Genomic DNA, 27926 nt, shown 5'->3' with positions numbered 1-27926 from the left:
AGGTGAAGACAGGGCAAGGGATGCCTCCTATGTATCAGATCTTTAGTTATGGTAAGGGGTGTTAAAGATTATATTTGTTTAGCTTTTTATTTTGAAATAACTTTAGACAAAAGTTGTCAAAGAGTACAGAGAATTTATGTACACCTTCCTTCGCCCAGCTTCCTCTTTTAACATCTTACATAACGTTAGTATCATTACTGAAAGCCGGAAATTAAAACTGATACAATGACTTAATTTATAAATCTTATACAAATTTTGCCAGTTTTCATGCTAATGTCTTTTTTTCAGGTCCTGGATTCAATCCAGAGTCCCACACTGCATTTAGTTTATCATGTTACCTTAGTTTCCACTAACCTGTTACTGCTCCTCAGTTTCTCATGACCTTCACAACTCTGAAGGTCAGTTATTTTGTAGGATGTCCTTTAGTTTGGGTTTGCCTGATGTTTTCTTGTGATTGGGTTTGAGGTTATTTATTTTTTGGCAAGAATACCAGGAGATGATCTTGTGCCCTGTTCAATGCGTCATGTCAGAAGGTACTGTTGGGGAAATATAATTAAAAACAAAATCCCTCAATCCAGAAATTTAAAACAAAATCTCTCAATCCCGAAATCCTCTCCTCAAAGGTAGTAGAGAAAGAAAGCACTTTTATTACTGAATATGCATTAAATCAGAATATGATGTGAATCACAGGCAATCTACTAAGAAGTTGCAATGACAGAAAGAAATTTTACTCTTTTATATAGTCAAGCAGGTTCCACCCACAACATACATACATGTTTTCAAGATAAACAATAACTAGCCCTGAAGTGTGAGCACTTGAGGGTACCATTTGTCACACACAGTTCATCATCAGTTCACCTGGTAATTGGGGTGACCATCTGTGTTAGCTAGTTGGCTTTATCCAGAAGAGAAACAAACTATAGTATTCATATCTTTATGAAAGGAGGTAGTTTTGCCACTTGGAGCAAGGTGTCCATTGAAATTAGGCTTCTGTCCTCCAACAGAAAGTGGGAAATAGGGGTGCTATCTCCCTTGATGTTTACATCCTAGGTCTTTGAGAAAGACATTACCAGGTGATAAAGTTGACAAAGGCCTATCTTAATCTTCAAAGAGATTATACATACCTTTCAAAGAGAGGAGAAAGTGCTTACAGTTGCAAGTTTTCTAAAGTAAATGCTCTGAGAAAAAGTTGGGAAGGGAAATCTCTTGATTTCATCAGGGAGAATTAATCCTCTTTCAATTGGTATTTGTCCTTGGAGTAAATAATGCTGGTATGTCTTCTTCTTATGTCTTCTTCTGTCTTCTACTGGTGATACTAGCTTCGATCTCTTGGTTAAGGTGGAATCTAACAGCTTTCTCCACTGTAAAGTTACTGTGTTTCCTTTGTAATTAACAAGTATCTTGAGGGGAGATACTTTGAACCTATGCAAATATACTTTTTCTCATCATTCAGGATATCACTCACAAATTTTATTATCCATGGATGGTTCTTGCCTGCAACAGTTACTACAGCGGTGTTTACCTAATGATAGTCTCCTGTTTCCATTGTGCCTTCTACATTTATTAGTTGGAATTATACTGTATGGGAGAGTTGTCCTTTCTCTCACATTTATTTATTTGTTCATTCATTCATTCAGTTATTTCTTTATATCAGTATGGACTCATGGATATTTATTTTATTCTCTGGGTTAAAATCCAGTACCATCATTATTCATTTTGTTACTTAAATTATTCCTGCTTTGCCCATTGGGGACTCTTTGCAGATGGCTTCTGTGTCGTTTTGACATGGTCCTAACATTTTTTTGAGCAGTTCATTACTTTCTAGCACCACAAGATGTTCCAGGCTCATTTTGTATTTTTCCTTCTCTGGCCCTTAGAGTCAACTGCTTCTCCAGAGAACACTAGTTCATTTTAGTGGAGAATGGTATTTAGAAACCAATATCTGGACATTAGGGGTGCTCCTTGCTACTGAGATGTCATGCCTTTTAGGGCCTCTCAATAGACAGAGCTAGAAAATATATGTATATATGCAAATACACACGTCTACATTTATTTCTATATCTATCCATCTGTGTATATATGCAGGTATATATTTAAAAAACTGAGTTCATACTGATACCTCCAATTCCACACCAGCAGCACAGGTTTCATTCTGTCCTTTCCCATTCCTTATATGAAACTTACTTCTCTAAACTGGGAAACCCCACTCTCATTATCCACAATATATTCATGTATTTGTTCAGTTTTAATGTACCTACAAAATAGTTTTAAAATTGCTAACTCATACTCCTGTGAGAAACATTTAATTGACTAGAGTCAGTATTTGTGTAGTTCTTTTTGTCTTTAGCTTTCCAGTATACAGTAAGGACACTATTGTCCCAAGGTACTTAAGTTGGTTTTTTTCTTCCTCATCCCTTTTGTTATGGAACCAGGTTCGTTTGCCCGATGCACAGCAAGCCAAACACTGAGACACTGAGGTCTGCAGCAGAGAAAAGTTTTACTCACAAGGCAGCCAGGGGGGGAGATCCAAGAACAAATCTCAAATCCACTTCCCTGAAGGCAAGGGGCTTGGGATATTGATGGGATAAGGGAGCAGGGTGGTCTGAGGTGTGGGGAAAGATGATTGGAGGAAAGAAAAAGGTGAAATAATCGGTGTTCTGCGGAGGCTGAGCATGCTTTTTCATGGGATGTATGTTCAGAAAATGGCAGTGTTAACATGATCTGAGGGTGGAGTTTTTGGCTCTCTGATGTCAAAAGGTCATCCATCGGACACTTGTACAGGCCCCATTGAATGGTTGGTGGTCTTGACAGGTTTGAGCTGGGCAAGACTAGCTCCATGTTCCTGAAAAACATTTTAAGCAATAGTTATTATATGTCAGAGGTATTATCTATAGGGGGAGGTCAAAGAAGTCTTGTGATGTATATCTAAGCTATGCGAAACTTGGAAGGTATGCAGTTTGCAAGAACAGTTATAGCAAGCTTGGTTAGTGAAGGCAGGTTACAGGATATTATTTATTAAGAAAGTTAGAGTTTAAGGGATCTAACTGATGACTCCCCTCTTTTAACTTTCAGTGTGGTTGTGTTATTTATTATAATACAGTTAGGTTCATTTGTTACTGTTTATGTTCTATTTTGGGTACACAACATTGTGGTTGATTTTAATTATTTGCCATGTCCTGAAAGTCATAAGCTGTACACACCCCCTGCCCGACTCCCATTCCTACTTAGTTCCTAGTCCTGCATTCTTTATACCTGGTTCTTGTCCACTCCCCATAAGAAACCATTCTCCTTAGTTTCTGGTTTATTTATCCTGTCTTTATCCTATCCTTTTCCACAAATGAGCAGATATGTATCGCTGCCTCTGTCTCTATCTCTATATCTATATTCCTTTCTTTTCTATATGAAGGGTCCACGCTATAGATATCCTTTGGCACTTTGCTGTTTTTCACTTAATAATATATCCTGGGAATCTATGTATAGGTCATTCTCATTCTTAATTGCAACTTCAGAGCTCTTCATTGTATGGATGTACCATACTTTTCTCAACCATTCTCCTATGTGTGGGCATTTAGATTGTTTCTAATATTTTATAATTACAAAAAATATTCCTAACGATCTGATTCCAGTTACAATGTGTGGTTTTTTTCCTCCCCCCACACCAAGCAGTTCTCTGACACGAGCTGGGTGTCCTACAATTCAACTCAATTCTGACACTGTCTACCTGGAGATAGGTAGACCGTCCCTCTGCCCCCACTTGCTAATCTCAAGTCCAGGTTGTTACCTGTGCTTCTGAAGACCCAGCTATAGATCAGAGGTTCCAGTGACCCCCTCTTTTTGTTTGCTAGAGTGGCTTTCAGAACTCAGAGAGACATTTTACCTAGTAGATTACTGGTTTGTTATAAAAGGATAACCAGATGGAAGAGATGTATAGGGCAAGATGCCTAGAGAAGGGCACCAAGTTTCCATGCCTCTGAGCTGGCCACTCTCCCGGAATCTCCATGTGTTCACCAATCCAGAAGCTCTTAGAACCCTGTCCTTTGGTTTTTTTTTATTACATAGCCATGGTTGGTTATATCATTGGCCATGGGTGCTTGATTCAACCTACAGTTCTTTTTCCCTTCCTATTGGTCTGGGAAGTAAGACTGAAAGTTCCAACCTTCTAATCACATGGTTCTGGCACTCCTGCATCCCACCCTATGCAGAAGCTCAGTCACTGAGAATGGAGGCCCTCTCTGCCCTTCGTGCACAGTTCTGAATCCTTTACACAGAGCACTGAGTGCATTGTGGGTGAACCACTAATAGTTGCTAAATATGTTAGTGTACTTTCTCTTGCCATCCGTTGACATGTTAATAGCTTTCTTAGTATTTATGAAAGACAGCATTTAGATCCTGTACAGTTGGCGCATTCTTCAGTGGGAATCCTGGGGACCAAATGACTTATTTAAATGCAGGTGGAGGCTGTACTCTGGCCCCGCATGCTCGGCATTGCTAACCTTTCATCTTGCATTGTTATGTACACACTTCCAGCTGCTCTGCATTCTTAGTGGAAATTTTACATTCCACTGCCTAGATTGGTTTGGTAACCAGAATCCCATTTGGGAAGACAAACCAAACAAAAATGACAATGGTGAAATAGAAAGCAAGTTGTAGTAAGTGAAGAAGAATATTAAAGAAAAGACAAACAATCCAAAAAAAAATTTTTTCTTTTCAATGCTTTGTTAGTAGTGGTTTCCGTAATTACTCCTAAGAGTTCTCTTGGGTTAATTGGTTATTTTTTAACTTTATGAGGGTCATGTTATTCTCTTCAGCATAGCATTAGGGAAACCCATGCAGACTTACGAATGCCTTAAAAATGACTCAAGTCCTGTTTAGTTTTGCTATAAGGTAGAGTGTCCATTGCAATTTAGAATAAATTTTAGAATAAAGTTAATAAATGTGAGGTTTAACATTATATATTCAGAATGCTTGGGATTATCTGATCTTCTGAAATATTCCACAAAGTGCAAGAGAGAGAAAATTAAACCAGAAAGCCAATAGTTTAAAAATTTGTGGTATGCTGGGAAATTGATTTGATGGTTCAAAATTTGATGAAAATTAGTGGGCATTTTGTTTTTTAAGACAAAAAGATTTAGCAGTATGGACACATTTAAATATATGCTTACACTTAAGAATTTTTCAAGGAAGGTATTACTAATGATGGGTATATTATCTTTTGGGTTACTTTTTTAAAAGTTAAAAAATATTTTTTTAGACATTACGTTTTAAAGCCGTTTTAGGTTCACAGAAAAATTGAGGGGAAGGTACAGAGATCTCCCATATAGCCCTTGCCCCCAGACATGCATAGTCTCACAAGAGCGGTAAATTTGTTACAGTTAATGAACCTACACTGACACATCCTAATCACCCACAGTCCATAGTTTACATTAGGGTTCACTTGTGGTGTTATATATTCTATGGGTTTAGACAAATGTATAATGACATGTAACTTTTGGGTCACTTTTAAGCTAAAAAGAAATCTTTTACCTTGCTGTTTTGAATAGCCATGTCATTTTGTGAATTTGTTTTGACTTGTTTTCCTGCTTCAATGAAGGGGGAGACATTCATTTAGAGAACAGTTCAAAAGCCAAATATGCAAACTGATGCTAAGATATCCATTATTGTCAGAAAAATGACCCTCTGAATAGGAGATGATAATTCACACCTGATAGATGAATCCTAACCCTTCCTTTGGGTATCAGCCCCTGGACTGGGTACAACAGGACAGGGACCTGTAGAGGACCCAGGTAGAGACGAGTGGTTGCATCAGCTCATAGAAACTAACTGGACCCTTCTGGGAATGTTCTAAACAGCGGGTTCATTATAATTATAGACATCTCCTATAACTAGGTTGTCGCTGAAGTTAGAGTGGTTGGAATTTTTTATTATTATATAACAATGCTGATGAAAATATTTCAGTGGCTGGGCTGATTTTGCCACCATGCCCTTCTGGAATTTCTAAAATTTCAGGGGGTTAACAGATTTCAATTTTCATTCCATTGGAGTTCCATAAATTATACTGATATGATCATGTAAAGAATAGTGGGCAGGTAGCAGTGAAGGGGAGAGAAACTTGGGTGGTCTTGAGAAGATACTGGAACCACTGAATAAGGGTGGTCTAGATATGCCAATATATATAAATGTTTACAGATATTCAGTTGTATATAATTCAAGAAAGCTCTTATTTAAATGGGTACACATATGTGTCTACTATTTCTGTTAGTGTCCAATTTCTGTCTTGGGCAACATTAGCAGTAGGAATGAACCCTGCACTGGGAATCAGAAGTGGACCCATATGACTGCTTCTTTGCTTACTGTGTGACCTTGAGGGGTGGAGAGGCTCATCTTTTCCTTTCTATACAACTGGAATAATACTAACCTCATAATATTATTTTGAGGAATAAACATTACTATAAGTGTGAAAGCATTTTATAAATTCTGTTGTGTTTTACAATTGTAAACTTATTTGAAAATAACTAACATAAAGGTATTACAAAAAGTCAAGGTAACATGTGGAAAGTGTTTGATACAATTCTGGGCATGGTATGTGCTCAAAAAAATTGGTCCCAATTTTGTTTAATTAAAGTATTTACTGAAGATGTATACACACACACACACACATACACACACAATGGAATATTACTCAGCCATAAAAAAGAATGAAATAATGCCATTTGCAGCAACATGGATGGACCTAGAGATTATCATATTAAGTGGTTATCATATTAAGTCAGACAGAGAAAGATGAATATCATATGATATCACTTATATGTGAAATCTAAAAAAAAAATGATACAAATGAACATATTTACAAAACAGAAACAGACTCACAGACATAGAAAACAAACTTATGGTTACCAAAGAGGAGAGGAGGGTAAACAAATTAGGAGTTTGGGATTAACATACACACACTACTATATATCAAATAGATAAACAACAAGGACCTACTGTATAGCACAAGGAGCTATACTCAATATTTTATAATAACCTGTAATGGAGAGGAATCTGAGAAAGTATCTATCTATCTATCTATCTATCTATCTATCTATCTATCTATCTATCTATCTATGAATCACTTTGCTGTACACTTGAAACTAACACAGCATTGTAAATTAACTCTACTTCAATTAAAAAAAAGTATTTACTGAGTGAATTCTATGTCCAAAGCGCCATGAATGGATCTTTGAGTTATAGATGAGGCTCGTTACTAAAAAAAAATAAAAGAGAGATGCAGTCCATGAAAATATTGATAACATAAGGGGAATATGTTATACCTATGAAAAATGTTGTATGGAGATTCAGACAAAATGATATGGATTTTCTGAGGAGAGAATTATATCCAGATGAGTGAAGGGTAGGTGGTAGAATAGTGAGAAATGAGGTTAGAGTGTGAAAAGATGGGGCCAGCTCAGATGTGATCTCAAATACCCAAGTCCAGGACATGTGGACTTCATCTGAAGGCAGTGAAGGAAAATAGAGTTGAAGGCTCTTTGTGTAGGTTGGGCTATATTTTGCAAATAAATAGCTTCAGTATGTTTTTTTTCCTAAATGCCTAAGTCTATCATATGGACAGTTACAAAAACGTGATTTTTAAAAAAAAATTTATTTATTTTGTTTATTTATTTTTGGCCGCATTGGGTCTTCATTGCTGCGCGCGGGCTTTCTCTAGTTACGGCGAGCAGGGGGCTACTCTTCGCTGCGGTGTGCGGGTTTCTCATTGAGGTGGCTTCTCTTGTTGTGGAGCACGGGCTCTAGGCGCCCGGGCTTCATTAGTTGTGGCTCGCGGGCTCAGTAGTTGTGACGCATGGGCTTAGTTGCTCCGCGGCATGTGTGATCTTCCCGGACCAGGGCTCAAACCCAAGTCCCCTGCATTGGCAGGTGGATTCTTAACCACTGCGCCACCAGGGAAGCCCATGTGATTTTTTTAAAAAAGCAATTTAAAATTGAATTTTAAAATTGTATCAGGAGTTTTTACAAGAGATCAACGGTCATTAGATTTTCATGATGGTGTCGTTTAATGGCATCATTTCCTCAGGTCCTTAGACCGACTTTGGTTTACTTGGCCTAGGGTTTCAAGAGGTGGTGAGTGCTGAGATTTGAGGCAGGTGGATCTGAAGCATTCAGCCTAGCGGCCCCAGGGAATGGTATTGCCACTTCATTAATTAGTTCATGGAGCATCCCTTTGGGCTTGTTTAGCAGGATTATCCCTATTTTTACAGAGCAAGAAAATGAGGTACGAGGTGTTGAATTGGCAATCTGTCCTGGAGTTCAGAATTTCAGACCTTTAGTCAGTTCCTCAGTTTGTAGATCTTGTTCTGATTAATCCAAATATGCATGTTCACAACAATTTTAGTTTCATTGAGTTTATTTTTTTAGATAAAAATTCATATTTTTAAGTCATGCAGGTTTTAACTTGAATTTGACCAGCTGTGATATTGTCCAAGTGTCATGTGGAATTTGTGAGCTTGAGTTAAATTATATACTTAGACTTGTCAAATTCACATAACGTTTTTTTTCTGTTTGTTGTTGGGTTTTGTTTGTTTGTTTGTTTTTGGTATAGCCATCTGTGACATAAACACAATCTAAATGAGATACCAGAGGCAGAGTGATATATTGAAAGGTGCATGTGATTTATATTCAAAGACTTGGCTCATCCCATTCTAGCAGAGTGAACATGCTTAAGTCACTTTTGCCATCTTTGACTTTGAAATATTTCCAAGAAAAATGTTAGCCAAATATTTAATCTATCTATCCATCCATCCAGCTATCTAATTTCTACTCAGGGAGTGACTCCCCTCTGATTCACCAGGCTAACCTACTTCTCAATATCCAAATAAACTGGGTTTTCCAAGACAACGTTGAACCCAGTTCAGAATCAAGGTAAGAGGTCAGCTATAAGCATGTTCTGCTTTTGCCTGGTCGTGGTTCCCTCACTAACTGACAAAGCCGACCGGGAGTATGATCTCTGCTGAGTCCAAAATGAATGTCCGAGTTTTGCATTGATGCCTTTTCAGTTGATTTGGTTCCATAGTCACAGATTACACCTAACACTGGTCAGGATGCCCACCAGCAAGACATTCCTGGTACACAGGGGTCTCAGTGGGAGTACTTCATACTCAATCCTTTGGGGTCCATCCCTCCATAACCAGGTGTGTTGATACTTAACATTATTCTCATATTTCAAACATTATTCATTTTCAAAGGGCAAGGGAAAGTGTACAGCCTAATAAGAAAATGTTCATGTTTTAAAAATATATTCTAATTGATTATTATGTTTCCCATATCTAAGCCACAGTGTCTCTAGATTAGCACCAAGTGACCAAGTGACCAACACTTAATCTCTGATAAGGGCTTTGGGAAAGCTCCCCTTATATGTAGTTGATTTGCTTAATTCTTTTGTGATTTAAATTATTATTTAAAATGCCAATTAGAAAAATGCATTTTTAATGAAAAATGGTATTTTTTCCCCTCAAAAGTCCTAATTGTTTTATACAATGGTCTTACATTTTTTTTTCAATTCAAACATATTACTTGGATTATTTTTTCAAATTCTTTTATTAGTATATCTGGAAACAGACTGATTTAGTTATTTTAACTAAAATGACTCAAAGAAATATATATTTAAGATTAATCTTCAGTTCAGCTGGTTAATCATGAACATTTGGAGAGTATTTTTGTCATACTGAATGAGGAAAACAACTTATTCAAGACAGATGGTTTAATTTAATTCAAGCAACAACTTACAGACTCAGAATAAAGTTATATAATTATTTAAAAAATCATCTATTTGTGAATTTCTGTATATAATAACTATAGACATGTATGCGCTAAAGAAAAATAGCATATATCAGGCAGCTCAACAGGAGTTTCCAAGTTATTTGTTTATCTAATGTAGTCACCTTCATCTTTAATTCAACAGTCTAACAGGGTATTAAGCAATGAAGGTTGGAAGGAAAGACATTTGAAAAAATAACAATTGGTATGACGTATGTGCTCAGTACATTACTAGTTAATATTGAGGGTAACTACAAAGTAACAGTAGGGACAATAAATTAAAAACCAGGTAAGTAAAATGTACAGTATGTTAGATGATGGTAAGTGCTATTAAAAAAAAACAAAAAGGCAGGGAAGGGCAATAGAGAACCAGGGATGTGGCAGAAACTTTAAGTTCAGTGGCCAGGGAGTCAGTATTAAGAGGTGGGGAGGATTTCACGAGGCAGATACTATCAGCATAGATGCAGAATCAGAAAGGCCTGTCCTTCACACAGGCAAAGACTCATTTGCAGTTAAACAAGCTAAGCCTTAAGAGGAAGCAAATCTGCTGGGAGAGGGATTTGTAGTCATCCAAGGTGCTGTAAACTACAACCCTGGCCACAGAACTTTATTCTTTGTAAATCGAATCTATTTTCTTATGCTATAGTATGAACTAAATAAATCAAGGGACCCTTGGGATCAATCAAGAGTAAGCTTGCAATACATTCCATTAAACTGAAAAAAACTGCCTCTTCTTTATTTCAGCAAATTCTCAATTCTAATAATTTATTCTACAGAAATGCTTACATATTTATGCAAATAAATATTTATGAGGAAATCTATCATGGCATTATTTGCAACAGCAAAATTTAGAAACAACCAATAGGATTGTCATTGAGGGACAGGTTAAATAAATTATGGCACATCCATGGTGTGGAATATACACAGCTATTACAAAGAATGTAGCAACCCTTACTGTAACTACCAGTATGGAACAACCGCCATGGTAATTGTTAAATGAAAAAAGCAAGGCAGAAGAATGGGTACAGCAAGTTATCCCTATGTTTAAAAATTACATGTATAAAATGTCCACATAAGACAATATGTATATGTAGGTATAGGCTGCCTTTGAATGAATATTGCTAATTCTGGTTGCAACTTTGTGGTTGTGGGACAGGAATGGGAGAGTCTTCCTTTTCACTGTATGCCCCATTTTACCACTTGAATTTTGGTCAGGTGCATACATTATCTGTTAAACTTTTTTTTTAAAAAAGTCGACATCACTGCAAATATTAGCTTAGGGCCAAGAATCTCTGGGTTTAAAATGCAAAAAAAAATTATTGTGATTGATTAAAAATTTTTTACTCTAAATTAGAGTCTCTTTTAATTAAATTTCAATAAACATTTATTGTTCAACTAGGGCCAAGTGTTGTTTTAGGCACTGGAGAGTCAAGAAGAATTCTACCCCTTGTTCTTCTCAAAATGGCATAATTTGACTGAAGAGACAGTCCCATAAATTATTTAAGGTTAATATTTATCTCTAAAATAACTACCAAAGTGCAAAGCAAATAGTGGTTCACTTGTATGGACAGCCCTGCCCCTTAGTATGTGTGATTTTAGGCAAATTAATTAATTAAGCTCCAGTTTCTTCATCTGTAAAATGGGGTTCAATAGTAAGTACTTATTCAGGGCATAGCTTTGATGATTAAATGATATATAAGGCATGTAAATTGCTCAGTACAGTGCTTGTCATTAAATATAGTGAAATAAATGTTGGCTGTTTTTATTAATCAGTTCCCTTTGCTATTTTTATTAATCAGCTCCGTTTCAAATCAGGAAGGAAAAAAAAAAGCCCTAAAAACAAAAGTGGGATCATCAATACTATAGTAGCCGTAGCAGTTTGAGACAGAAAAGTAAAGAAGGATGAACAGGGAAGGACTGGTGATGACTGGGCTGGGCGTTGATTAGCAAATGGAATTTCATCAGGTGGAGGAAGGGGGAGGGCGTTTTGGGCAGAGGGGCTTGATGAGCAAAGGCCTGGAAGAGGATTCAGGGTGTGTTTTGGGAAGGGAAGAGGGTAGGCTGGTTTGACCTAAAGTCACAACTAGAGGCCGGGGAGGAAGGAGTGTTGGTGGGAGATGAGGGAACCAAGGAAGCAGTGGTTGGTCATGGGGGTCCTTGTAGGCCAAACTTAAGAGTTGGGGTGTATCTTTCTTTCAGTGGAAACCAGATAGCAGAAGACTGAGGAGAGGATAGGGTGGGAGGAATTAGGGAGAGGAATGATGAAGAGGAGAGAAAGGGCCAAAGGATCAAGGGAGAAACTGAAGACACCAGATGGGGGTGAAGGGTCCTAGCTATTTAATGGAACAAGCAGAGGCAGCAGGGGATAAAATCAAGATGGGGGCTTTGCTTTGTAAAGGGATAAGGATCCTTCTCCTGAGACAGGCAGCAAAGGAGAAAAGTGGTGAAGATGTAGAAGAAGTGGGTTATGGAGGGAAGGGAGGTTGAAAGCCTTCATGCCTGTTGGCCTTTATTTTCTTGAAGTTTGGAGGGAAATGATTTGCTGAGAGTGAGTGTGCCTGGAGTGTGATTTTAGGATTTAGAATGAAAGGTAGGGATTTGGACAGTTCACTGTGGGAAATGTAAGAAGTAGTTGATTTGGGAGAACAGGGTTGGCTGATGCCGAAGCCTTGTCTCAGACCAAGGTGCCCGAGGGGCCATGTGGTTCTCGGTACAGCAGCCTGGACCCTGGAAGCAAAAGGAGCCGGAAAGATGACCAGACCTACCCAGATGCAAGGGGTTCGGGAATGGAGGGTGGTGGTCAGTGTCTGGCTGGTGGATAGAGGAAGAAGTGAAGTCGAGAAAAGTTGACGAAGTCAGTCTCAAGAGAATAGGATGGGGTCAAGTGCCTGGTGGGGACCCAGAAACTCTAGGCAGCAGGCAGGTGAGGAGAGATGACCAAACACTATGTTGTGGCTGGAGGGGGAGGACACTTGGGAGTCCAAGATTTTATAGGATTATTTTATTTTATTATTTTATTTTTGTTTTACAGAAAGTAATTGCTTAAAAAAGTTGCCTTAAAATTCTCATAATAGCTCAACAGCTTCTGTTGTTGGCACAGATCATGAGCAGTATGCCCAGGGCTTAAGTGAAATTTTTCTTGAGAGCTCTGTTAAGGCAACATGCCATCGATAGAGGGTGAGCCCAGAGTGTTTATGTAAGTGGAGAAAAAAGCAAGGTTTTAACAAAGGCAACACAGGTCTCAGCCAGTTCCCTGGAAACCTGTAATTTTTCCTCATAGGGGGATAAAAAAAGCACTCGGTGCTTTGTATTTCATAAGCTCGGTGATTTGTATTTCTTTGCTTTTGAAGGTAAAACCAGTAATCCACAGCAGGATCAACGTGTCAGCTCGCTTTAGAAAACCGCTTCTGGAACCCTGCGCTATCTTGTAAGTTGGAGCCCTTTACATTTTGAGTTAAAATTGATGTGGTGGTTTCCTTTTGGGTTGGGATTTATTTTGTAGTTTTAAAGGCGTAACTGTGTCAAACGGTTTGGCTCACTGGCTTTGCTTTTTTTCCAGCTTGATTGCAAATGGAGACCTTATAAACCCAGCTTCTCGACTCCTCATCCCTAGAAAAGCCTTGAATCAGTGGGATCATGTACTACAAATGGTCACGGAAAAAATAACTCTGAGGAGTGGGGCTGTCCACAGGTAGGTCAAAGTAATCTTGCAAGTGGATGGGTTTCAGAATTGCTGAGGATATTCCCAAGAGGCTCTGGAGTCACTGGTCCCTAGATTTGAATTTCAGCTCACCAGTTAGGCTCTATGTGCCTCAGTTTCTCTATCTGTAAAATGGGTATATAATTGTTCGTACCTTGTAGGGTTGTTTTAAGAAGGAGTTAATCCGCATAAAGAGCTTAGAACAGTACTTGGCACATAGTAACTTCTCAACAAATATTAACTGTTTATATTCTTTGGCACATAGAGCACATCAACAAATATTAACTATTTTTTTTTTTCTTTTGATTTACAGCAAATAGGCAAGCATCAGCATTGTTTTATTTGAGAAGGACTTTTTTTTTTTTTGAGTGAGCCAGCTTTTTGACTCTTAATTAACTGTTCTTTTCTTTAGGAGATATTTATAATTATCTGATGGTACAAGTTATTTGCCTCAGGTAAAAAAATCAGATGTCAGGAGGTATTAGTGGGTTTAGGAAGGAGGCAAGTTAGAGAGGATAATTAAGTGGGGTTGCCTAAACTTGAGAAATCAAAAACATTTTTCTCAAATTCTAATATTTAAGTGAAGATTAAAATCATGACTTTTAAGTTGTGAAGCCTATGAAACTATACCTTGATGGAGGCTCACTTATTTATTACCTCATAGGTGGGAGGGTTACAAATAACATAGACATGTACAGAGATTATATATAATATGTGACACACAAATATTTGAAATCCAATGAAGAGTTTTCTGGTAGTTATTCTTGAATATTATCCTCACCCAGTCTCTCTAACATACTCCACTGGTAGAGAACACTGTAGACATAGAGGGTAAAATAAGCTCTCAGATGGTTGTATGTTTTTCAGTTAAATGTGGGTACAGATTAATGTATGCATATTTACATATATTAGTATATATAGTTTCACAACCATTGTGATTTAAATATAATTGTTTTAATTGAAAGTATAATACTTCACATGTGGTAAAAAATTCAAATAGGACAAAAATATAAATAAAAACTATTTTTCCCACCTCAGGTTCCCCAGTCTTTCTTTCCAGTACTTTTCTACATCATTGCAGGATGGAAACTGGAATTCATAGAAACACAAATGGGAACACGCACACACATGAATAAATATGTAAATACACCTTGCTTTTTTCCCTGTAACAACAAATCTTGGACAGTTTTCTTATCAGCACAAATAGGTCTATCTTATTATGTTTAACGACTACAAAATATTCCATTTTATGGGTGTACCTTAATCTACTTAACAGTCTCCTCTTGATGGAAATTTCGGTCATTTTCAACCTTTTGCTATTACAGTACATGTTTTTGTATCTAAGCAGAGTTTATTAAGAGATGAAAGTGTAGAAGTTGAATTGCTGTGTCAAGTGGTGAATGCTATTAAATTTTGATAGATACTGCCAACTGTCTTCCAAAGAGTCTGTACCAATTTACCAAAAGTGCATGAGAGGGCCTGTTTTTCATGCTCTCATCTATACTATAAAACTAACAAACATCTTGTCTTGGTAAAAGTAGTATTTCATTGTTTCTTGAATTTTATTTATTTAATATACTACAACAACAACATCACTGATCATTTCTTGTGTGCGAGTCATTATTCCAAGTGTTTTACATTTTTAACTTAATTAACTCAGCCACCCTATGAGGTGACTAATTCTATTAGTCTCTTTTAATAGACATGAAACATGAGACATAGAGGGGGAAATTTACTTGCCCAAGATTATTCAGGTAATGAGTAGAAGGGCTGGAATTCAAACCTAGTAGGCAGTCTGCTCCAGAGCCTGTGCTGTTAACTACCAAGCTAGTCTGTAAATAAATGCCATACATTTATCTCCCATTATATATGAATGAACATATTCATTACATATGAATATGAATATATATCTCTCATGGCCTTTGCACATTTATTTTATTAATTTATAGGGACTCTTTATATATTACAGAAATTAGCTCTTTCTCATATATGAGTTTTAAATATGTTTCCATATTTAAATATGTTTATGTTTCCAATTTGTATTTTTATAACTCTTTATGTTTCTTTTTGCACACAGATATGATGAATTTTGATGCAGTCAAATTTTCAATCTTTCATTATGATCATTAGGTTCTATGATTAGCTTAGGTCTTCTTCACTCTGAGATTATAAAAATATTCTCCCATGTTTTCGTCTTTCAACTTTTAAATTTCATTTAAATCTTTGATCCTTTTGGATTTCATTTTGGCATCAGGAGTAAAGGCAGATCTCAACAGTTATACACTGATTTTTTTTTAAAAGATATATAGTTTTGTCTTTTGACACATACATAGATGTAAACCCACTCAATAAATAATATGAAGCACACAAAGATACATACACACAATTGCATGCCCAGATATACCTATTCATACATATATTGATATGAACAAATTAATACATAGAAATAAAATATATTCCAGAACAAATACAGAAATGAGGATATAGTTATATGTCCCCTGAACACCTGAATACTTGGAGAGGCTTAATTCTTACTGTAATGCCAGACGTGAATGAGGTTTGGTTGCTGCTCACTTGGGACACGCCTACCCTCCCTTAACAGAACAGAACAGGGAGGGTTCCCTGTGCATCAGTATATATATCAAAAGCATCCCACACAAATTGGTTCAACTCCTTGTTTATGATTCTTGCGTTTTGTAGCAAAGTAAGAAAGCAGGTCAACAAGGGTCATATAAAAGAAGGCTAAAATCACAGGCTAGAATTTATTCAGTATCTTTTACCTACCTGTTGAGGAAACCAGTCAAATTTTGGCTGTTTCCAGAGTCACAGCTTTGCTGCCTTTTAATTTCTAGCTATAAAAGTTAACTACTGATTCAGATCTTCCTATTTTGAAGGAAAATGAAAGAAGAAGAATATCTGGATCTAGGCCAGTGGTTCTCAACCAGGGCAATTTTGCCACTAGGGGATGCTTGCACTAGGGGATGTCCGGAGTCATAGGGAATAGGGGCAGCTACCATCTGCCATCTAGTAGGTAGAGGCCAAAGGTGCTGTTGACATCTTACAATTCCCAGGACAGCCTCCCCACCTCTCCTACAATTATCAGGTCCAAAATGTCAATAATGTTCAGCAACCCTGGTGTAGGTCAAGGCAGAAAATCCAGGTATCTGGGTTAAGTGTTGGTATTTAGACTTTGAGGGATAGAATTACATTATAAAGAAGGACTTTAGCATCTTTATACTAACTCAGTACTAACACATTTTAGGGGGTTTGGTGGCTGTTTTTGTTTTACTTCTTGACTCCATATGATATGGCCATTTACATAATCAGTAAACAAGTAGACAGGTCAATGGCAACTATCACTGCCCTTAATTATATAATATAAGAAGTCTGAGAATCTTAAAAGTTATTATCTTAAAACCCTTCCAGTTACTAACTCTTTTGTTTATCACCTTCAAAAACATGCATTGTCTCTGTGGTGTAGTTTTCTAATAGTCTGTTTTTTCTTGTACTTTAAACAAGTTCTGTGGACACTTTAAATAGTCTAGCAAAGTTATCACTGTTCTTTTAATAAGTAACATATTGTAGTTTGCAGCAGCAGTTTTACAGTAAAGGGAAGTTCTTGTGAAATCCCTTGATTCTGGGAAGATGAGGGAAGGCAAAAGAAAAAGAAAGGAAGCATGAACGCTATGCAGTTCTGCATCATTAATACTAGCAATGGGTTCTTTTACCTCCTGCCCTCTCACCTCTTGTTTTCTGACCCAGTTCTGTGTGCTTGGATGTAAAATTTTGGCTGAGGGCTGCTTTTGCATGGAATGCAGTAAGTAGCTTGTCAACCTGACCAATGCATTAAGAAAATGAATTTTAAAGGTGCTCACAGAATATAAGTAGAAGAATCAAACTTCAGTGGAAGCCGAGCTTCATTTAAAGCACGACGTTCTCTACAAGTTAATTCTTTCCCTCTAAAATCTAAATAGGGCAGCAATAGGGGATCATTATGTTAGATTGTCAGGTTTCTTGGGATGAAACACTGTACAGCTAGAGAGTAACTGCATCTGCATTATAGCAATGGCATTTAGCTGAGTCTAATGACTTTGAAGCATTTATAATTCAGTAATTAGCATAGTAACGAATGAGCCAACTTAAGAACAGAGTTTTTAATTGACTCTGTGATTTTAAGCAGTTCTTGCAATGCTTGTTAAAATTTTAATCGCTGGCATTCATATTTTGGCAGACTTTATACTTTAGAAGGAAAACTGGTTGAGAGTGGGGCAGAGTTGGAGAATGGGCAGTTTTACGTGGCTGTCGGCAGAGATAAGTTTAAGAAATTGCCTTACAGTGAATTACTTTTTGACAAGTCAACGATGAGAAGGTCTTACGGGTAAGTTTGCATCCTCATTCACTTCTCACATTTTAATTATCACTTGAAATAGCATTGAGTCTTATGCTGACCACTGGTCTATTTTATAGAATCTTGTTTATCAGTTAAAATGGAAAGCATGCATAAAATAAATTGATCGGTGTTTATTTTGCCGTGATTGGAGATTGAGAACTATTGCATGAAAATATAATTTTGAGGAATCCATGATAGACTATATAGTATTTTTTACCATTCACTTACGAATTTATAATAAAGACTTATTCTTGTGAAAAAGATACAGGGCGGGCAGTGAGCTTCTATACAGCATACGTTATTAGAAGTTTTAATAGCATCTTAACTGGTTAGCTAGACCGAATAACTTTTCAGTTGATGCATAGAGAAACTTCTAAAGGTGATTAAAAATGAATATTTTCTACTTTAAAAAATAAAAACAATAAACTATAAAAATGATATAGTTCCTTTTGTACAAATAAGTAGAGTGGCTGGGTGTGTAGTTATTACATGCAGAATTTTAAAGATTATACTTTTAACTACACATAGTGCACAATGGACCATTTTCCTCTATGAGATGTCATATATTTGTGAAGAATGCCTTATTTCAGCCCAGTGGATGGACGCCAAGGCATGCATTTTCATGAGGAGCCCCAGCCCTGGATGCAGGGACCCTTTGGCTTGCTCATGGTGCCCTGCAATCCATCTCTGCTGCTTTTCTGTGTCCACTTTGCTAGAAAACTGACTTTTTGTAGTTGTCCTCTGCTAGGGTGGGTGATTTGTGGCAGAGATAGAGCAGAATGTCACCAATTTGTTTTCCATTAATTTGCAATCTGTGTAGCTTGATGGAGAGGCTAGCCAAGGGTTTCATAAGTAATAGATGAAATGGAATTTCAGGGGTGGTGTTTGAAGTATGCAAGCAGACTTACTGCTAACCATCCTTACCCATCTATGAAATCAAATCCTTCACAACCTTTGCTAAACAATACTGGGTTAGGCTGCTGGGCGTTGCAGTACACACTGCAGTAAGAGCTTGTACTTGATGGCAGTGAGAAAACTAGCTCATGGTGGCCTTTCTCAGACAGATTAGTAAGATTTACCCTTATCTCTGTGGCCTCCTCATTTTCAGAGAGGATTAGGTTTCAAGGTGGGTTGGGTTTCAAGATGGATCTTTTCCAGAATAGAAACATCTGGGAAATAACTTACTCTTAGAGCCGAAGAGAATTTTTTACTTTTTGGTGAGAATGACTGGTTTAGAAACTCCCTGAATAGACATGCCAGTGTTTTACTATTCTATGCTTCTATCAGAGGTAAACATTATAGACATGATAAAAACTATGGAAATTTATAGTTTTAAATGCCATCTGGCAAAATCATCACTCGGCTTGGGAAATGATTTTTTGAAATGCAAATAGAAAATTTAGAGATCTGATTTAAAATGCTATGAAAAAATTTAAGACAGTACTAAATTTATTTGTAAGCATCAATTAAAATACTATACAAGAGGGACTTCCCTGGTGGCGCAGTGGTTAAGAATCCGCCTGCCAAGACAGGGGACACGGGTTCGAGCCCTCGTCCGGGAAGATCCCACATGCCTTGGAGCAACTAAGCCCGTGTACCACAACTACTGAGTCTGCACTCTAGAGCCCGCGAGCCACAATTACTGAGCCCACGTGCCACAACTACTGAAGCCCGTGTGCCTAGAGCCGGTGCTCCGCAACAAGAGAAGCCACCACAATGAGAGGCCCGCGCACCGCAACAAAGAGTAGCCCCTGCTCACTGCAACTAGAGAAAGCCCGTGCGCAGCAACGAAGACCCAACACAGCCAAAAATAAATAATAAATAAATAAATTTATATAAAAAAATACTCTACAAAAAAACATTAAAGGTCTTTTGGAATGGAATTTGGAAATGTTATGGTGGTCTTTGTGAAATTGGGAAAGTCTATGGGACTTTTTGTGAAATACTGATGTCAGTAAGTAGTTGAGTTCCGTGTCAGGATGACAAATTGAGATGACGATTATCTTGCCTTATATATTATTTGTGAATAATGCTCAGATTTCTAAATTGCAATTTGTTTCCACAGTCAGAAAGCCTCTTCACTACCTCCTATTGTAGGATCCAGAAAGTCTAAAGGGAGTGTAAGTATCAGATGCTTTACTCATTAATGTTCTATATTTCTGTATGATACAGAGAGACTGTCCTTTGGGTTTCAATTAAATTCGAAGAAATGAAACTTAGCCACCTTGTGGTATATAAGCAATTATGTGAAACAACACTGGAACATTAATGTTACAACTAAGTTTCTAAAGGAGAGCTAACATTTTAAAAATATGGATTTCAAAATATCTTTTTCCTAATATACAGACCTGATAAAATTTATACCATGGTTGAAATCTAGGCAGTGGTACACAAATGAGAAGAAATGCTGTATTAGGTCACACCAGTGGTCTGCCCAGTCTTGTTTGCTGTCACTGACCAAGACTGAAAAGAAAGTTTTTGTAACAGAATGGTAATCCTCAGTTATGTTCCTTTAAAAGATTGAGAATCATTCCAAATATTTAGCTCCTTATCAGAATCTTTTCCATCCATCATTCATTCATTTATTTGTTAATTCAGCAAATGTCTACTAAATACCCATTATATGGGAACTGTGACAAGTATTTAGTAGGTAACTTCTTAACCTATTTGTATTTTTTGTCTGTACCCCCTCATGGAGATGAATTTCATGTCATGCTGGAGTATTGCTTTGACAGGTCTTCTTGGCTGAAACTTCTCTTTCTACTCTTTTGGTTGAACTTCCTGACATGTAGTGGTCAGAATTGATCTGACATTTCCCCTTTCTGAATTAAATAAGCAAAACACTTATACTGGTGTTTTGTAAAATAAGTGGCTGCTGGGCAATGATACTGTCTCCTAATGATGATTTAGATATTTCTTCCCCTCCCCACTTTCTGTAATATCATGTGAAATTCTTGAAAAAGAAAAATAATTTTGTGTGAAGAAATAGTGCTGATCTCAGTATAACAAACAACAGACATACCCACTCATTCACTGTAACTATTGTACTATTTGTGACAAAGCTCTTGCCCTCAAGAAACTTACAGTCTAATTGAAATAGAGAAAATAGTTTGAAAAGGTAACTAACAAGTTAAAGCTAAATATAAAAAATGTGCTGAGATAGCTATACAGAAGGAATGAGACAAAAGGAATCAATGTGCATTGGCCAAAGTACATGGAGGAAGTTGAATTTGAGCTGTGCCTTTGAGGACTGTTTAAGATTCAGGTGAAGGTTAGTGAGAAGAAAGGGAGATAGAAAGGACAGTGTGAAGAAAGGAGCAGAGATGAGCACACGGAGAAACAGTAATTTTGGCTGATATTTAGTGAACACTCGAGGGTTCAACACCATGCCAAGGTCTTTACAGATGTGATTTATTTAACCCCAACCCCATGAGGCAGCTACTGTTGTTATTGCATTTAAAAATGAGAAAAGGAAACACAGATAGTAGAAGTAGCATCTCCAAAGGCTCCATTGAGTAAATGGAGGGGAAGGATTGAGTCTAGATGGCCCGCTTGGAGGGAGCTAATGCTTCTGACCCTAGGGGGACAATGAGTCCCTCAGGCCAGCTGGAACAGAGGGCCCCTCATGGTGTGGAGGCTGACATGCCTCACTTGGCAGGTGGTGGCTGTTTTAGATGACCTCGAATGTCAGAATGTAGAGTTTAGTCTTTAGCCTTGAGTTAAGGGAAGCTCATGAAGGCTTCAGAGAAGTGAGAATGTTGATCCAAGTCCAGTCTAGAAAGGCCAGATCTTTTATGTGGAGAAAACCTTAACATGGTGAGAGGCCATAGATGAGGTGTCAATTACAAAGCAAGTTCCATAACCTTGGTATAAAGTGGTAAGAGCCTAGACTAGGTAGGTGGTGAGGGAGCAGCGGTAGGTGATTATTGCTCATGAAGAAACAAAGGACTTGCTAGGTGATTGGATACAGGGGATTAATGGAGCAGTTGGAGCCAAAGATAACTGCAAGTTTCTGAGCTTGGACGCCCGAGAAAATGGTGGTACTATGGCTAAGAAGAGGGCAACTATAGGAAAGAGTGACCTGCTTACTTTCCAATGCATTGAGTTGTGTCATCACGGAATCTAGTTGAAAAATGTTCAGCTTGTAGTTGTAAATGGCAGAGGCTGAGGACATCAGATGTTGATTTGCAAGTTCATCCACATGATGGTCATCGTCGAAGAGCAGAGATGTGTCATGGTGGTGTTCTTTCCTCACACCCAGCACAGCCTGGCAGGGAGCAGGGTTCTTCACGCTGTTGAGTGAGAGGATGGGGGAGTGGGAGCCGAGAGAGAGAGACAGACAGACAGACAGACAGAGAGACAGACAGACAGAGCAGTGAGAACCACAGAGGACCCAAAACTTCATGCGTGTGGAGAGCAAGGGGAGAGAGAATTCTAGTAACTGAAAAATATATTTTAGCCACTATAAAGCTAAATAAAAACCAGGAACTCAGGGTTTGGAAATTTTGTCCTCTTGCTCTTCTTCAGGACTTTGGAGTGGAATCTCTTCCACGTACCATGCACATATGAGCTCATTAACTCTCACAGTACAGCTGGAAAGGTGATGGTTAAACAGAGACCAAGTGTAGGTGAATAACCGACCTAGGTCATAGGGAAAGTTCATGTCAGAACCAAGATCAAGACTCAGCTCCTTACATTCACAATTACTGAACTTCGGGATTAGGTGCTTACTCTTCTGAAATTTAGAATGTCTGATTTTTTAAAAAAAATGTGTAATGTGTTTCCCGTTTTAAAATTCATACACAGGAGGCACATACATGCCTCTTTCTTGCTCATTTGTTTGGAAGATCTGTGCTGTGAATACTGGGTCATCTAATGATGATTGGTGAAGTCTTCTGTGTGTCTGGCATGGAACTAAGCACCAGGGAGATGGTATTGAGCAAAAAGACACAACACTCTTTCTTAGCCCTGCCCTACTCAGGGAGACAAGGGTTACGTAGGCGATGCCACAAAGCAATATGTAATTACAAAGTGTGACTAAAATGAAGGAAAAGTATAGAACAATACGCAAGAAGATAAAAGGAGAACTTAGGTATGTGTGTCAGGAAAAGACCTCTTTGAGGAAGTGGCCTTTGAAGACTCCAAGTTATATTTTGAGATGAATTTCCATCTCATACACAGCAACGACTCAAAATTATATTGCCATACTATGACTTAGAAAAATACATTGACAGCAGAGTGTACCTCTCTTTCCATAATGCTCCCTAAGCATTCTATAGATTCATCCATCCATTCATCTGCTCATCTAGCCATCCATCCAACGTGTGTTTAGTGAGCACTTACTGAGTGCCAGGAATTGCTCCAAGCAACTGGCATAGATTAATGAACAGACAGACAAGGTTTCAGACCTCAAGGAACTTTTGTTCTAGTGCCTGTATCTGTGTGGGAGTAGGGAGGGTGGAAGAATGGGGGTAGACAGACTATCAATCTCTAAACAAATATAGGGACTTCCCTGGTGGTCCAGTGGTAAAGAATCCACCTTCCAATGCAGGGGACGTGGGTTCGATCCCTGATCAGGGAACTAGGATCCTGCATGCCGTGGGGCAGCCAAGACGGTGCGCCACAACTACTGAGCTCGCGCGCCTCAACTAGAGCCCGTGTGCCACAAACTACGTGCCCTGGGGCCCGGGCGCCACAACTAGAGAAGAGAAAACCCGCATGCCACAACTAGAGAGAAGCCTGCAGGCCGCAACAAAGAACCCACGCGCCGCAACAAAAGATCTCACGTGCCTCAACGAAGATCCTGTGAGCTGCAACTAAGACCCGACACAGCCAAAAATAAATAAAATAAATAAATAATAAACAAATATATAAACAATTTCAGATGGTGATAAGTACTATGAGGACAATAAAATGTGGGCACTAATTAGGACACTAATTGATATAAGATTCTCTGAGATTGGGACCTTAATGATGTAGAGGAGCCAGTCATATGAGGTGGGCGCAGGAGAAACAGTCACAAGGGCCCTTGGTAAAGAGCTTGGCGTAAAGGAGTGGGGCAGAAAGAAGGCTGGAGTGGTCTGCGATTAAATTGGAGGGGCGGGCAGGGCCCGATCGTGTAGGCCATGCGTGGAGTTTGGATTTTATCCCTTACCAGGACATCGTTTGAGGGATACAAGCAGAGAGTGGTATCATTTGATTTGCAGTTTTAAGGGATCTTTCTGGCTGTGTTGTCTACAGAGAAGGGGGTGGGGCAAGAACAGAAGCAGGAGGCAGTGGGACGTCTGGCGTCCAGGTGAGTGATGCAGGTGACTTGGACAGGAGGCAGCAGGGCAGATGGACATCTATCCTACTTCTTGGAGCATATTGTAACTGCCGTCACTGATTGACCCGTTCATCCAATAGCCGTTTATTGAGTTCATATTATGTCCCGAGCACTGTTTTAGCGCTTGTGGGGAAGGGGAGGCAGAGATTCCAGAGAAAACTGTAAATGTATGAAGCTTCCATTCTGGAGGAGGAAAAAGACAAATACACGTGTGATATTAATCAGGGATAAGCTTGAACAGAAATGCGTGAGGATATGGAAAGAGAAAGTGAGAGAGGGTGCAGTATCCTTTGGGTGGCCAGGGTGGGCCTCCTTTAGGAGGTTATATTCAGCTGAGGGGAGTAACCCGCTGGGCACACAGTAGGTTCTCAGGAAACCCGTCTAGTGGATGTGTGAGTGAGTGCTGTGAGCCGCACAGAGAGAATATTCTATGTCAGGCGTTCCAAAAGCACAAACTTATTTTTTTTTTGTTTTTTTTTAAAACATCTTTATTGAAGTATAATTGCTTTACAATGGTGTGTTAGTTTCTGCTTTATGACAAAGTGAATCAGTTATACATATACATATGTTCCCATATCTCTTCCCTCTTGCATCTCTCTCCCTCCCACCCTCCCCATCCCACCCTCCCCATCCCACCCCTCTAGGTGGTCACAAAGCACCGAGCTGATCTCCCTGTGCTATGCGGCTGCTTCCCACTAGCTATCTATTTTACATTTGGTAGTGTATATATCAGTTTGCTCCTTTCCTTTAATTAATTGGTTCCCTGGAGAATGCACGTGTTTTTAAGATCGTTAACCGCTTGACACTGAGTGGGGCTGTGAGTGAATGGGACTATGGGTGAGCAGGCTTCAGACTTTTGGAACTACTGTCCAATCAAAGGGAAGACATCCCCAAACTTGTGATGCAAATCAAAGGGGACACAGAACTGGATTTTTAAGAAATCATTTCTCCACACCGCCTTCTAGGAATGGCTGTATTGCAGCATGAAGGAGAGTGTGGGTGGGGGCCTGATAGAACTTCAAAAAAAAAAAGAGAGAGATAGAGAAAGCTGCCATAGTCTGCATAGAGGACCCTGCTGTGCAGGGGTGACGTGTCCGCGAGGCCCCACCCTTGTGGTAGGGAGTGTGGGTAACGGGGGCTGGGGGTTCTGGGGGTCCACCAGACCCTTTCAAAACAGCCAGGGAATGCCAGAAGTTACCCCTGTTCAGACTGGGGAGTCACAGAAATGAGCATCTTGAGAATAATTTTACCTTGTGATTCTAGCCTTGAAAACAAAAGGAAGATATAAGTGAATCCTCTGAAGTCCTATTAAGTTTGAAAAATTAACCCACCGGCGGGAGGCTGTTCTCTAGCTGCGAAGTCTCACCACACGGAATCCAAGCACCCTCTAGTGGAAGAGATGTAAAATCAGGGACGTATTTGAAAGAGCCAAAGACGACGTTAAATTGTCTTTAGTTGTCCTTATTACCACGTGGCTGATGTATCTTGTGATCAGCAATTTACAGGTTCAAATATTGTAATTGCTGAGGTTTTGGTAAGAAAACGGCATGATCAAAGTCACGGTGAAGCAAGGTCAATTCCAGATGCTTCCCAAATTCCATTTTGCCTTTTGGGAAACGGATGCCAATTTGGATAAAAGGGTTTCTCACACTTCCCATCACTAGATGCACAGTGAGAGAAATGCCAGCCTAAGTCTGGGTTTGGTCCCCTGCTCAGAAGGTCTCCTGGGTGCATCGCTGAAATACACACACTGTGAAGGCTGCTGTGTGCGGCAAATCTCTAACAAAATTATTTTAAACTTGATGCTTTATGGCTCGTATGTCTTTGACACATGTTCATGGGGGCTGAAAATGAGTCTACCTTGGTAATGAAGAAACCTGAGTTGATTGGATCTTGTTGCAAAGAACCTAGGGAATTACTGAAAAAAATCCCAGTTTCAGTAGAGTGAGGGGTGATCGAAGGGCTCTTTTTAGTTTTTTGTTTGTTTGGGCCAGAGGTTTGCTATTCCTATCAGATATTTTGGTATGTGTGTGAGGCAAAGGCAGGACAGTGGTTGAAGTGTCACATGGGGTCTAGTTTTTGCATGGGACACGCTGTAAAATTTGGCTGCTTCTTGATTTCTTCCGCTTTGGGAAAAAGTCGTAATCTATTACTTCCAGGTAGCTTTTTTAGGGAACCATTCTATATAATAACTGTTTCTAGTGTCTTGGGTATTAGGAAGGTTCAGTGTAGCAGAAAAATCAGACCTGGGTAACCCTGAGAAAGTTAATTCCTTTATCTGTAAAATAGTGATAATAATACCTATCTATACATTTGGTAAATATTTATGGTTATGAGTATTTAGCACACAAGAGGTACTTAGTAATACTGTTTTATCAACTAGCATAGCTCTCATGAGATGGCAAAACTCCCCTGTTCCCTTTGCCCCACGAATAGCAATGACTATCGATGTATCCAAGTTATGAGTCACATGCAGAAGTCTCAGAAAAGAAAGGAAAATCCATCTCTCCATTCCTTTGCCCTTCCCTTTCTCTGTAATTTTTTACATATTATCTATAATTTATATAATTAACTGTGTAAATAAATGAGTATATATAATTTATATTATATAATTTATTTATATCTTTGTATTTATTATATATCTATTTTATTTTTTTAGATGAGTCAATATTTTCTTTTTCTAATTTTTATTTTATATTGCAGTAGAGTTGATTTATAATGTTGTATTAGTTTCACGTGTACAGCAAAGTGATTCAGTTATACATATACATATGTCTATTCTTTTTCAGATTCTTTTCCCATTTAGGTTATTACAGAATATTGAGTAGAGTTCCCTGTGCTATACGACATGTTTTCTTTTTTAAAAAGAAAAGCATTTAAATTCTTTCCCATCTTCTAATTACAAAACAGTTCTTCCTTTTTTCTCAGTTTAATTTAGTTCTTACTCACCAAGTGCCTGGCGGTTAGTCATTAATCAATATTTGAACGCATGAGTGTCAGTTACCAAAGCCATGCCTCATATAGTTATTGGAATCAACTAGTCTTTCTTGATGCTTCCAAATTGCCCTTTTGAGTGTCCCTAACAGAGGTGTAGTAAATCAGAACTTCCTGTATATTCAACAACAGAGTTGATTTTTAAAATAATATGAATCCCCAGACACTCCAGGATGGGGCATCTGCTTCTCCCTTGTTTTACCCCTTTGTGAATAAGAGTTTTCCCAGAGAGCAGTAAAAAACTATTATGCTGAGATCCAGAGTTTCTCATTCTTTAAGTTTCATTTCAGTCCTTGAAAGTTCAACAGCATCTCTGAACATTCTAGTAGGCTTGCTAGAAGGGTTACTCCTCTCATTCAAGGCTTTTAAAGTTTTAGAATCTTGGGATGAATAGACTTGTTTGAAAATAGACTAGAATGTGAGACCTGGCGGATGGTTTCTTCTCACATGATGGTTTTGGAATCTCTACTATAATCACATTAGCCATTTTTCCTGCCTGGCAGTTTATGGCCTTGTGAGGAAGAATCATTAAAGAAAAGGAAAGAAAAAAACCCAACTCTGGTTGCAGTTAATGCAATAATTAAATGGAAACTGTATGTTTAAATTGCAGTTGGAATAGGAAATTAAATTATGCAAAAAAGTGTTATAGGTTTGGACAAGTTTTCATAATGTTAATAAATTTATGCATAATTCATTTTCTTGTAGGC

General features: G+C 38.4%; 1 protein-coding gene across 1 annotated transcript in view; it reads left to right on the top strand.

Moving 5' to 3' along the window:
* Positions 1–27926, top strand: part of DCDC2 (doublecortin domain containing 2) — a 159840-nt gene that overhangs the window by 34153 nt on the left and 97761 nt on the right. Inside the window, exons 3-6 of the mRNA XM_036870594.1 lie at positions 13161–13237; positions 13370–13501; positions 17742–17888; positions 19966–20020. Coding sequence (XP_036726489.1) covers positions 13161–13237; positions 13370–13501; positions 17742–17888; positions 19966–20020 — 411 coding nt within the window. The remainder of the gene's footprint in view (positions 1–13160; positions 13238–13369; positions 13502–17741; positions 17889–19965; positions 20021–27926) is intronic.

The sequence above is a fragment of the Balaenoptera musculus genome, chromosome 11, assembly GCF_009873245.2.
Source record: "Balaenoptera musculus isolate JJ_BM4_2016_0621 chromosome 11, mBalMus1.pri.v3, whole genome shotgun sequence".
NCBI classification, from domain to species: Eukaryota; Metazoa; Chordata; class Mammalia; order Artiodactyla; family Balaenopteridae; genus Balaenoptera; species Balaenoptera musculus.
Note: the sequence above shows the minus strand (reverse complement) of the source record. Positions and strands in the feature narration are given on the sequence as shown.